At 47.1% G+C, this 12,830-nt stretch overlaps 1 protein-coding gene across 1 annotated transcript; it reads left to right on the forward strand.

The window, feature by feature from the left end:
• The first annotated feature begins 5,093 nt into the window (after nt 1-5,093).
• On the forward strand, nt 5,094-12,415 carry LOC132808172 (gastrula zinc finger protein XlCGF8.2DB-like). The gene is made up of 3 exons (XM_060822029.1): nt 5,094-5,143; nt 10,869-12,224; nt 12,274-12,415. Exons 2-3 carry the CDS (start codon nt 11,278-11,280, stop codon nt 12,413-12,415), a joined length of 1,089 nt encoding a protein of 362 aa, XP_060678012.1. The 5' UTR covers nt 5,094-5,143; nt 10,869-11,277.
• Nucleotides 12,416-12,830: the final 415 nt, after the last annotated feature.

Below are 12,830 nucleotides of genomic sequence, written 5' to 3' on the forward strand. Positions count from 1 at the left end.
GGAGGGTTGGAAGGATAGGGTGTTGCTGTTTTCCCTAGTGCGTCAGAGTGTGAGGGGTAACCTGATAGACTTTTTTAAAATCATGAGGGGCATGGATTGGGTAAATAAACGAGGTCTTTTCTTGGGATGGGGAGTCCAGAACTCGAGGATAATAGATTTAAGGTGAGGGCAGGGGGAGGGAGACTGCAAAGAGACCTAAGGGGCAACATTTTCACACAGAGGATGGTGCATGTATGAATGAGCTGCCAAAGGAAGTGTGAAGGCTGGTACAATGACAACATTTAAAAGTCATCAGCATGAGTGTGTGAAAAGGAAGGGCTCAAAGGGATATGGGCAAAACGCTGGCAAATGGGACGAGATTAATTTTGGATATCTGGTTGGGCACAGAAGAATTTGACCGAAGTGTCTGTTTCTGTGCTGTACATCTCGATGACTCTGGCTTTCCACGAATGTTTGTCATGTCTGTATGTTCAGTCTTTCTGGTGGCGGTGTCAATGCTTGATGGTTCATTTTTTTTTCCCCCCACCCCCATTTCCTGGGAATGTTAACCATTTTGTGCCTGGTTGTTCTTCAAGAAACCTGCATTGGCATTATTTTGCTTCCCAAAGTCAGACCTGCTCACTCTCAGCAATATCCCAGTGTTGTGAAAGATATTAAATTTCAGGTGGAGTTATCCAAAACTCAGATGTCAGTCTTGACGTTTTTGCTTTTCTGCCCCTATAAGATCCTGAATCAACACCTTCAGGAGAATGAGTTAGAGCGAAGGGCGGGAGAGAGAGAGAGTGGGATAGTGCTTTCAATTTTGTGGAATAACAACACAAACAAATTGCTTGTTCTGAATTTTTATTTGGACTGACAGGAATGAATTTTCTAATCTCTTTTTACAGAGTATTTGAAGATCTGAAGACGGAAGTTTCAAAATCAACAGATGAAGGACTTATGCCCAAAATGTCGACTCTCCTGCTCCTCAGGTGCTGCCTGACCTGCTGTGTTTTTTCAGCGTCGCACTTTTCAACTGACTCTCCAGCGTCTGCAGTCCTCACTTTGACGTCAATGTCTGACAGTCACTCAATCCATCGGGACAGCAACAATTTTTGACTGATTCTGTGAGAAGGAGCAAAGCTTTTTGGTTCCTGTTTCAGTCCGTTTTCAGCATCAGTGGGACTGGATGAGAGACCCTACTGTTGGAGTGCACTGAGTGTGGAGCCTGAAACAGTTATAAGGCCTGGGAAGAGGAATTCATGGAGGGGAGGAGCTCTACACGTGTTGTGTGCGGATGAAGCTTCGGCCATGGAGAAACCAAGGAATCCTGCCCCATGGAGAAACCGTGGAAGTGTGGCGACTGTGGGAAAGATTTCCGTTTCCCATCTGCTCTGGAGATTCATCGTCGCAGTCACACCGGGGAGAGGCCATTCCCCTGCACAGAGTGTGGGAAGGCCTTCAGCAATTGCTCCGACCTGGTGAGGGGCACGGACGGAGTCCACCGGGGGGGGAGCAGCCCTTCAGGTGCTCCACATGCGGGAAGGGCTTTACCCAGGCCTCCACCCTGTTGGCCCCACGGCAGTCCACACTGGGGAGAGGCTGTTCATCTGCACGAATGTGGGAAGGGCTTCAGGGCTTCAGCAATTCCTTCACCTGCTGACCCACCAGCGGGTCCACACGGGAGAGAGGCCGTTCCCCTGCACAGAGTGCAGGAAGGCCTTCAACAGTTCCTCGACAGGCTGAAGCACCAGCGGTTCCACACGGGGGAGAGGCCCTTCAGCTGCCCAGAGTGCAGGAAGGGCTTTACCCAGGCCTCTGACCTGCTGAGGCACCAGCGGGTCCACACAGGGGAGAGGCCATTCACCTGACTTTAGCCGCTCCTCACTGCAGAGGGACACCAGAGAGTTCACATGCCATCGCAGGGGGTTTAAAGCAGCGACGGCTGAGTGCTTTATCGACTGGACTATCAACCCAGTTCCAGGAGCTGCCAAGGCAGATGGCGGAATTGGAATTCGGTTCCAAATCTGGAGTTCAGAATCTAACAATGAAACAATTGTCAGGGAGGGGAGGGGGAACCCCCATCTGATTCACTCACAACCTTTTAGGGAAGGAAACTGCTGTTGTGGGAACGGATTCACTCACTCGTCCCAGTGCATCCTTTACCCGGCCCTACACGTGACTCAGACCCACAGCAGTCTGGTTTTCCTATCTCCCCACCCCCCCACCCAACTCCAGCCGATGAGAGGGGGGGAAACCTACTTGGAGACAAGGTATGGGTTTAAATTGGTGCATGAGGCAATACTTCTAGTTTATGGCTATACCAAGGATCCAATTACAAAAGGACAACTCTGTGCTGACAAATAGTAAAGAAAGTGGGGGTGAGGGGGCGGGGGGAGAAGTGTGTGGGCTTTGACCTTGAGCTGTTTTAAAAAAAATACTTTTTCTACACCTTTTTGCTGGGGGATCTGAAGCTGTAACAAAGTTGGGTCGCAATAAAGGTTACCTGAACTTACTACTGGGCTCAGACTCTCATTGAAAGCTTTCAGCTCAAGAGGTTTTTGTTTTAAAGCTGCTCATTTCTTTCAGCCTCCTGCACTGAGTTTCCAATGTTATGTATCAGATGGAGCAGTGAATGAGTAGCTAGTATTAGAAATTGTAAATTTTTTAGGAATGCAGGTACTGCGTTGTTTTATCAGCATTGTAAAGTTTCCTGGTGGAAGTGTGGGCTGTGTTCACTAGAAATGTTGTGGAGGTGTCAGTGTTGGACTGGTGTGCACAAAGTTAAAATCTCACAACACCAGGTTATAGTCCAACAGGTTTATTTGGAAGCACTAGCTTTCAGAGCGCTGCTCCTTCATCAGGTAGCTGTGGAGCAGGATCAGAAGACACAGATTTTATAGCAAAAGATCAGTTTCATGCAACTGATAGGAGATATTGAACAAACCTTGATTGCTGTTAAGTCTTCCATCTTTTAGAATGGGTTGCAGGTTTCTGTTCATTAATATGTAAATCCCAGAACTACTTTTAATTCATGTTCTCAAGATGACTTAAGGTTTTATAAAAATAGGTGACATCTCAGCTCAGACAATACATGAAAGGTGTGAGGTTCGGTCTGTCTGTATCCCAATCTTGAATCAGACTGGTTCTATTCCAAAGTATGAGTTGATAAAATATGACATGGATTGATTGCCTTCATTAACTGCCTGCCGATGTTTCCACAAAAAGCACACATTGAATCTATCTGCAAATATAATACTGCAAACGCAAATTCATCCCATGGACTTGTATGTATGTGCGTGCATGAGAGAGTGAGTGCATGTGTTTTTGCGTGTGTGTATGATGGAGTATGAGCCTGTGAGAGGGTGTGTGCATTGGTGGATTTGTGTGTGTCTGAGAGAGACCATGTGTACGAGAGAGGGTCTGTGTGAGTGTGATGAGAGTGGGGTCACCCAAGGTTATCCTCATGGGTTCTGAACTTGGCCATCAACCTCTGCTCACCACTGAAAACAGTTAAGCAGTGACACAACACACATCGGAGAGGACAGAGTGGCACTTGTCTCACAGAAGGTGGGAGGCTCTGGATGCTATCATCCAGGGGAAACACACACTGGAGGACCTTCGGCTCAGACAGATTCAGCTGGAAGCCAGGCTGCAGACAGGTGGTGGTGGTGGTGGGTGGGGGGATCTTAACCGGACACTTTATTCTGGGAGATGGTCATTCCCTCAGGACAGTCTTCTGATTGGGTCAGGGATTGTCTCTGTTCTCTGCAGTTGCCAGCAGGAGGCCAGATGATATTATTGTCTGTTGGTGCCAGGATTCAGGAACCGATAAGAAGAGGGAGAGAGAATGGATGGTGCTGACTCTACCTGGGAAATGGCTTATTTTTAAAATTAAGAATAGCTAAAATGATATATTCAGAAACATTATTAAAGCATGTTCAATTTCATTAAAAAGCTGCAGACATCTTTTGAAACTCGCATTGAAATATGTGCAGTTAGGCCACAGTTGAGGACAGGCTGTAATGGGTGAATGGCCTATTCCTAGTCTTGTGAAATTGGCTCTGACTACGTCGAAAAAGAATCGTAGAATTGTAGAGCACAGAAACAAAGCCTTCGGTCCGGCTGACCAGATGTCCTAAATTAATCTAGTCTCATTTGCCAGCACTTTGCCCATATCCCTGTAAACCTTCCTGTTCATGTCCCATCCAGATCCTTATAAATGTTGTAATTGTACCATTTCCTCTGGCAGCTCATTCAATACACGCACCACTCTCAGCATGAAACAAGTTGCCCCATAGGACACTAAGTTTTCCCCTCTCACCCTAAAACTAATGTCTTCTACTTCTGGACCTTGCCACCCCAGGGGAAATACCTTGTCTATTTACATTATCTATGCCCCTCATGATTTTATAAACCTCTATAAGGTTACCCCCTCAGCCTCCAATACTCCAGGGAAAACAGCCCCAGCCTATTCAGCCTCTCCCTGGAGCTCCAACCCTAACAACATCCTTATAAGTCGTTTCTCAACCCTTTCAAGTTTCACAACAGTCTTCCCACTGAGTGATCAATAGGCTGTGAACAATCTATTTTTGTTGGGGTGTAAGAGAGGGCATTTCTTGAGGCCAATTAACTTTCACACTGTTTTTATTTCTAATCCGAGGTCCCTCCAAATTTTTCCCCATTTACCCTAAACCTTTGCCCTAAGCCTTAGGACCCCGACCTGGGGAAAAGATATACAAAAGTTGAGCAGCCAAACAAATGCAGTAGGACTAAGAAGTCGAGCCACAGATGGGGAAAAGAAAGTGGCTCCAGCCTTTTTTTCTCCTCCTGGCATTTGGACACTTCAAACCTGTCAGTAACACCAGCTCCCAGGATCTCCAGCCTCTCTGTCAGCAAGCACTGCGCATGCTCCTCGGAGTCAGCAAAAAACTGCGCCAGCTGCTCGGTGTCCGCGCACACGGCTCGTGCCCTTCTTTTGATGGACCAATAGGAAGCACTGGAGGACCGGAAAGAGACTGGTCCTCCTGCCAATCAGAGCGCCCCTACTGTCTGAATGCGGAAGTTGGAACATGAGCTTCGGAAGTTGCTGTTGTTGCTCCTCTCCCTGAATGAAGATTGAACTTCACTCTAGATTGCAACCTCCTTCCTCTGTCCAACATCTGTGAGTACGGCACTCTCTTTTCTTACTATATTTTCAGTTTCTTTTCTAAATTCTGAGCTTCAATTGTTGACTTGCAGCAACTGAAAGGAAATGGGGTGAATCGGGGGTTGGGGGAACAGACTCTGCAAACGTTGGTCCAGGTCTGTCTCCATTGGCAAACGCATGAACACAATGTGATGATTTTGCCTTTGCTGTGGAAGAAAATGCCGAAAAAAGGTCATTGTTTAGATGGTTATATACTGGGCTGTGGAGAAAGTGAGGGCTGCACATGCTGGAGATTAGAGTCAAAAAGTGTGGTGCTGGAAAAGCACAGCAGGTCAGGCAGCATCTAGGACCAGGAGTGTTTGTGATTTGGTCACGAGCCCTTCGTCAGGAATGATGTGTGGATGTACAATGGGGTCTCAGCGTCCTTCCACACCAGTCACTGCCAGTTGTCAGACAGGGTGTAGCAAGCAATCAGCAAGGCAAGTGGTATATTAGCAGGAATTCAGAAATTGGGATGGCTTTCTGTGATCAGGCAGTCATTGAATATATTTAAGCCTGTGTTCATCAGTTTTCTGAACAACAAAGAAGTGGATGGTGATGGGGGAAGGCAAAAATAATGGTTTTAAGACCAGAACAGTTACAGAGTCATACAGCACAGAAACAGACACTTCAGTCCAGCTAGTCCATGCTGGCTATATTTATAAACTAAACTCGTCCGACATAGTTTGGCTCATATCCCTTTGAACCTTTCCTACTCATGTACTTATCCAAATGTCTTTTAAATGTTATTACTGTACATATATCCATCACTTCTTCAGGACCTTGATTCCACACACAGACACACCACTCTCTTTCAAAAAAAAAGTTGTTCCTCATGTCTTTTTTTAAATCTTTCTCCTCTCTCCTTAAAAGTTTGCTCCCTAATCTTGAAATCCCCACCTGAAGGAAACAGCACCAGCCACTTACCTAACTGACACCCTTCTTGGTTTTATAAACTTCATAGGCAACCTCTCAACTTCCTGTGCTTCAGTGAAAAATGTCCCAGCCTATCCACCTAGATGTAGGTATATTCACATCCAGTTATGATCTGTTCGGTGCTGGTGCATGCTCAAAAGACCAAATGGCCTACTCCTGCTCCCAATTCTCTCACTCTGTGTCCAAGACAGCAAGAGACCATAAGACAGAGGAGCAGAAAGTAGGCCATTCAGCCCATCAGGTCTGCTCATACCACACAATCGTGGCTGATATGTTTCTCAATCCCATTCTCCCACTTCCTTCCTGTAACCCTTGATACTCAAGAACTTATCTATCTCAGTCTTAAATATCCTCAGTGAACTGGCCTCCACAGCCTCATGTGGCAATGAATTCCATGGATTCACCACTCTCAGGCTGAAAAGTTTCTCCTTATCTCCCTTCTAAAAGGTCTTCCCTTTTCTAGTCCCTTTCAGCTCCTGGTCTCTCCCACTAATGGAAACGTCTTCCCAATGCCCACTTTGTTTAGGCCTTTCAATGTTCTGTATGTTTCCATTAAATCTCCCCTGAGTGAGTGTGTGGGCCTGTGTTAAGGACTAATCCAGACCACTCAAAACATTTTTAAGCAGGCAGCCCCAGACCATAACTTTGTAATTTGGTTTAGTCAGTGTCTAGTGAAAATTATCTGGAGTAAATGAGCTCAGTTGACTACTAGATTTTAAAACAGTCAAAAAATGTATTCTCAAAATTATACAATGCAACACAAAGATCAGAATAAAGAACTCCTACAGAACTCAGCCTATCCAACTAGACTCAGTTATGCTGTTCTGAATATACACAACTGTCCCAATAAGCCAACTCCCTTTGAAACCCATTATAAATGGGACACATGCTTATAGGTTGAAGTTGAGAGACAGGAAAGAGAGAGAGAGTTTCCACACAGCTCCCTGTTGAACTTGCAACCAGTTCAAGACTGAACTAAAACTAAAACATGACCAATTTGGCCTGAAGTCACATCTGTTTAGATATAAGCAAAAGGTCTCTCAAAATTCTTTTCATCTCTGTTCAAACCAGACTGATCAGAACCTGGCCAGTTTATTACCTCTCTGAAAAAAGTCATGAACAGCGTCTCCTTGAGCCAGGGAAAAGCTTTTAGTCCAAAAAAGGAACTAGCTTTGTGACCCCTGTTCATCAGCATGAACCAGACCCTTCAGGATGAGATGCAGCAGGAATTAGGTTCAACAAAGTGAGAATGGAGGGAGATTGCGTGGGATGGAGATTTTTCAGCTTCCAGGGAATTAGAGAGGAAAAAGAGTTTGCTGTAAATTAGAATTGATCGGATGGGCCAATGGGCTGAGGAGTGGCAGATGGAGTTTAATTTAGAGAAATGTGAAGTGTTGCATTTTGGTCAAGCAATCCAGGCAGGACTGACACAGTGAAGGGGAGTGTCACAGAACAGAGAGACCTTGGAGTGCAGGTTCATGGTTCCTTGAAAGTGAGTCTTAGGAGGTCATGGAGTGGCTGTACAGGACATTGGTTAGGCCACTTTTAGAATACTGTGTACAGTTCTGGTCTTCCTGCTACAGGAAAGATGTTGTGAAACTTTGAAAGGGTTCAGAAAGGATTTCAAGGCTGTTGCCAGAGTTGGAGTGTTTGAGATACAGGAAGAAGCTAAATAGGCCAGGGAAATTCTCCATGGAGCATTGGAGGTTGAGGGGTGACCTTATAGATGTTTATAAGGGGCAGAATAGGGTGAGTACCCAGGTTAGGTGAGTCCAAAACTAGACGGCATATGTTTGCAGTGAGAGGGAATGATTTAAAAGGGACCTGAGGAGCAACTTTTTCACGGAGGGTGGTGGAGGCTGATACAATTACTACAAAATTTAAAAGGCATCTGGATGGGAATATGAAGAGGAAGGGTTTAGGGGGATATGGGCCAAATGCTGGCAGATGATTTAGATTAATTTAGGGTTTCTTGTTGGCACAGATGAGTTGGGTCAAAGGGTCTGTTTCCGTGCTATATGTCTGTAATCGTCTTTGGTGAAAGCAGAAGTGTGGTTGTGAAGACTGGACTTTCAGAGCAGCTTTCAAAGATGTTTTGCCTTGATTTGGAACAGAAGAAGTTACAATGAAATCTTTCGTTTGTGAGACAGCAACTGAGTGAGTGAAGACATCTTGGAAAGTGGAAATTCATTGAATTGTGGGGATGAAGCCATACCCTATCCAGTCATTTCTGATGGTAGATGAGACCAGGCTTCAAGATGAGGGGGAGTAGATTTAGGAGAGAGATGAGGAGGAACTGCTTTTCCTGGAGAGTAGTGAATCTATGGGCAATTTAGCACGGCCAATCCAAATCAAGGCCAGTGAGCAATGTCGTGATCTGGAGAATTAACATCAGAGAATGATAGAAAGGGACAACGAGAGTAAATATACCAGCAATCAAAACTGGATTCTAAAGATCACAAAAACTGAAACTAAAAACGGTGTATCTGAATGTGTGCTGCATTGTAACAAAAGCGAGTGAATCGACTGCACACATTGAAGAGAATAATTATGATCTGAGACTCCTAACGGAGATATGGCTTCAGAATGACAAGGATTGGATTCTGAATATTGAGGGGGTAGTCAAATGGAAAGCAGGATAATGGGAGAGGTGCTAATGAAAGCACAGATCACAGAGTAATCTGGTGTCAGCTCGGATTTCAGCTCCTGGTTTCTCTATCCTCTGTTGATTTTCCTGTTCCAACAGAGTAAGATGTGGGTCTGCTCTCAGCTCTGCTGGATTTCTGCTGAGGTTTTGACCCCATCCCCCCATTCCCCCCATTCCTTCCACCTTCTGGAACAATAAAACATTCAGTGAATTGAGACCCAACGCACAATCTCCCAGTCTTTCAAACCAATCAGACACAAGTGTAGTCATACCATGGAATCAAACAAGAAAAATGAAACAAAATTTAAAAATATATAGGTCCTTCAGCTTAATTAGATTAGGTTCCTATGGTATGGAAACAGGCCTTTCCACCCAAAAAGTCCACACTGATCCTCCAAAGAGTAACCAACCCAGACCCATTCCTCTACATTTACCCCTACCTAATGCACCTAACTCCCTAGTGCTGTGAGGTAGCAGTACTAACCACTGAGCCACCATGCTGCGCTCAAATGTTTGTTCATTGGGAAGTAAACCAGAAATAGAGTTTTCCCAGGACTCTCTCCCTTACATCTAACTATTAGTACCCATTTAGTAATAGTAACTATAACTATTAGTATGATTTATAACAATATTTACACCAACGTAAATAAAGCATCTGTTATCATATAGACACAGAGATATACAGCACAGAAAGAGACAATTTTCTCCCTCATGCATGCACACACGTAATTGACAGGATGTTCTAGGATTTACATATTATTGATACCTGCAACCCATTCTAAACGATGAAATACTTAATCCCGGTCTGTTCAATATGTAATTTCAATGGCATGACGCTGTAATGTTTTTCCATGAATTCTGTGCCTTGTGACCTTATTCTCCACAATCACCTGATGAAGGAGCCGCGCTGTTAACACCAGTCCTTCCAAATAAACCTGTTGGGTGCTTGATTTTTAACTTTGTCCAGGTTAGGTTGGATTGGCCAAGCTAAATTACCCGTAGTGCCCAGGGATGTGCACGTTAGGTGCATTAGTCAGGGTGGTAGGGAGATGGGTTACCCTTCGGAGGGTCGGTATGGACTCCTTGGGCCGAGTGGCCTGCTTCCACACTCTGGGAATTCTCTGAAAGGAAGGGATTACCCTGTTGCAAACTGCAGGGCTGCGCAGGCGCAGTGCGCGGAGCTGTTGTCGGCCTTTCCCCGCCCCATCGCTTCACCTATGACGTCACAACGCGGAAGTGGCCCTGTCAGTTTCAGAGTGAAACTCCCTCCCTCTGGGCAACTCTTCATCCCGGGAGGGAGTGGGGGTAACATCTGTTCACTTGTAGCAACTGGAGTGATTCCAGGGAGGGGGCAGACTCTGCAAACTCAGGTATGTGTCTGAATTACCCGGGTGAGGAGGGACGGAGGGATGGGATGGGGCTGTTTTCCCCATCGCGCCAGAGTCTGAAGTCCTGGGAAGTTTCAAAATTAACAGATGAAGGGCTTATGCCTGAAACGTCAACTTTTTATAAAAGCATGAGGGGCATGGATAGGGTCAAATAGATAAGGTCTTTTCCTTGGGATAGGGAAGTACAGAACTAGAGGGTAATAGGTTTAAGGCGGAGTTGGGGGGAAGATTTAAAAGGGACCTAAGGGACAACTTTTTCATGCAGAATGTGATGCATGTCAGGAATGAGCTGCCAGAGGAAATGGTGGAGGCTGGTACAATTAGAGCACTTAAAAGCCATCGGGATGGGTGTTTGAATAGGAAGGGTTCAGAGGGATATGGACCAAGTGCTGACAAATGGGACTAGATTGATTTTGGGTATCTGGTTGGCATGGAAGAGATTGACCGAAGGGTCTGTCTCTGTGCTGTATATCTCTATGAATCTGGCTTTTTACTAACGTTTGCCACGTTTGTATGTTCAGTTTCTCTCTGGTGTCGGTGTTAATGCTTTGATGTCTCCTTCCCCCCCACTTCCCAGGGACGTTAATGTGAGAACAGAGGGAGAGAGTGAGATGGTGCTTTCAATTTTGTGGAATATCTAAAGAAAAGAATGTTTCCCTGAAAGTAGAGTTGCTTGTTCTGAATTTCTACCCTGGACTGACGCTGATGACTTTGTAATCTCTTTTTACAGAGTATTTGACGATCTGAGGACGGAAGTTTCAAAATTAACAGATGAAGGGCTTATGCCTAAAACGTCAACTTTCCTGCTCTTCGGATGCTGTCTGACCAGCTGTGCTCTTCCAGCACCGCACGTTTCAGCACGGACTGTTCAGTAACTACAATCCTCACTTTGTCATCAATATCTGACGGTCAGTCAATCCATCGAGACTGCAATAATTTTTTACTGTGATTCTATGAGGAAGAGCAAAGCTTTTTGGTTCCTGTTTGAGTACGTTTTCAGCATCAGTCGGACTGGATGAGAGACCCGACTGTTGCAGCGCACTTGAGTGTGAAGCCAGAAACAGCTCTACGGCCTGGAAAGAGGAATTCACGGTGAGGAGGGGCTCTACACGCATTTGTGTACAGCTGGAGCTTCGGCCATGGAGAAACCTGAGGAATCCCACCCCGAGGAGGAATCGTGGAAGTGTGGTGACTGCGGGAAAGGCTTCCGTGCTCCATCTGCCCTGGAGATTCATCGGCGCAGTCACACCGGAGAGAGGCCATTCATCTGCCCCAAGTGTGGGAAGGCCTTCAGCAATTCCTCTGCCCTTATGAGGCACCGGTGGGTCCACACAGGGGAGAGGCCCTTCAGCTGCCCCGATTGTGGGAAGGACTTCAGCTATTCTTCTGACCTGCAGACCCATCGACGGGTCCACACGGGGGAGAGGCCGTTCTCCTGCACTGTGTGTGGGAAGGCCTTCAGCACCTCCTCCACCCTCCTGACCCATTGGCGGGTCCACACTGGGGAGAGGCCATTCACTTGTTCTGAGTGCAGGAAGGGATTCACTCAGGAGGGCAAGTTGCGGATGCACCAGCGGGTCCACACTAGGGAGAAGCCTTTCAGCTGCCCCGAGTGTGGGAAGGCCTTCAACGATTCCTCTTCCCTTCAGACCCACAAGTGGGTCCACACGCAGGAGAGGCCGTTCCCCTGCACAGAGTGCGGCAAGCTCTTCAGCAATTCCTCCACCCTGCTGAAGCACCAGCGGGTCCACACAGGGGAGAGGCCCTTCAGCTGCCCCGAGTGTGGGAAGGGCTTTACCCAGATGTCCGTCCTGCTGATCCACCAGCGGATCCACATCGGTGAGAAGCCTTTCTGCTGCCCTGAGTGTGGGAAGGGATTCACTCAGAAGGGCAACTTGCGCACGCACCAGCGGGTCCACACCGGGGAGAGGCCCTTCAGCTGCCCCAAGTGCGGAAATGCCTTCAGCGATTCCTCCACCCTACTGAAGCACCAACGGGTCCACACGGGGAAGAAGCCATTCCCCTGCCCCGAGTGTGGGAAGGCCTTTAGCAATTCCTCCGACCTGCTGAAGCACCAGCGTGTCCACACGGGGGGAGAGGCCCTTCAGCTGCCCCGAATGTGGGAAGGCCTTCAGCGATTCCTCCGCCCTGGTGAAGCACCGGCGGGTCCACAGGGGGGAGAGGTCCTTCAGCTGCCCCGAGTGTGGGAAGGGCTTTACCCGGGCAGCCACCCTGCGGAGGCACCAAGGAGTTCATGTGCCATCACAGGGGGATTGAAGGAGCGACTGCCGAGTGCCATTATGGACTGGGCTATCAACCCAGTTCTGGAACTCCCAGGTTTGAATCCCACCGCAGCAGATCGCGGATTTGGAATTTGGTCAGAAATCTGGAGGTCAGAATCTAACAATGAAACCATCGAGCGGGGTCGGGGGAAGCCCCATTCTGATTCAGTCACGTCCTTTTTAGGGAAGGAAACTGGTGTTGTGGGAAAGGATTCACTCAGTCGTCCCAGCTGCATCCTTTCCCTGGTCTGGCCTACACGTGACTGCAGCCCTACAGCAGTGTAGTTGACTCCACCTGCTTCCTCCCACTTCTTTCCCTCCCCGCAGATGGGCGGGGAGAAACTTACTTGGAGACAGGGTATGGGTTGAAATCGCTGAGTGAGGCAATACTTCCTCCGGGTTAAGGCTGT

The sequence above is a fragment of the Hemiscyllium ocellatum genome (assembly GCF_020745735.1).
Source record: "Hemiscyllium ocellatum isolate sHemOce1 chromosome 27 unlocalized genomic scaffold, sHemOce1.pat.X.cur. SUPER_27_unloc_35, whole genome shotgun sequence".
Classification (NCBI taxonomy): domain Eukaryota; kingdom Metazoa; phylum Chordata; class Chondrichthyes; order Orectolobiformes; family Hemiscylliidae; genus Hemiscyllium; species Hemiscyllium ocellatum.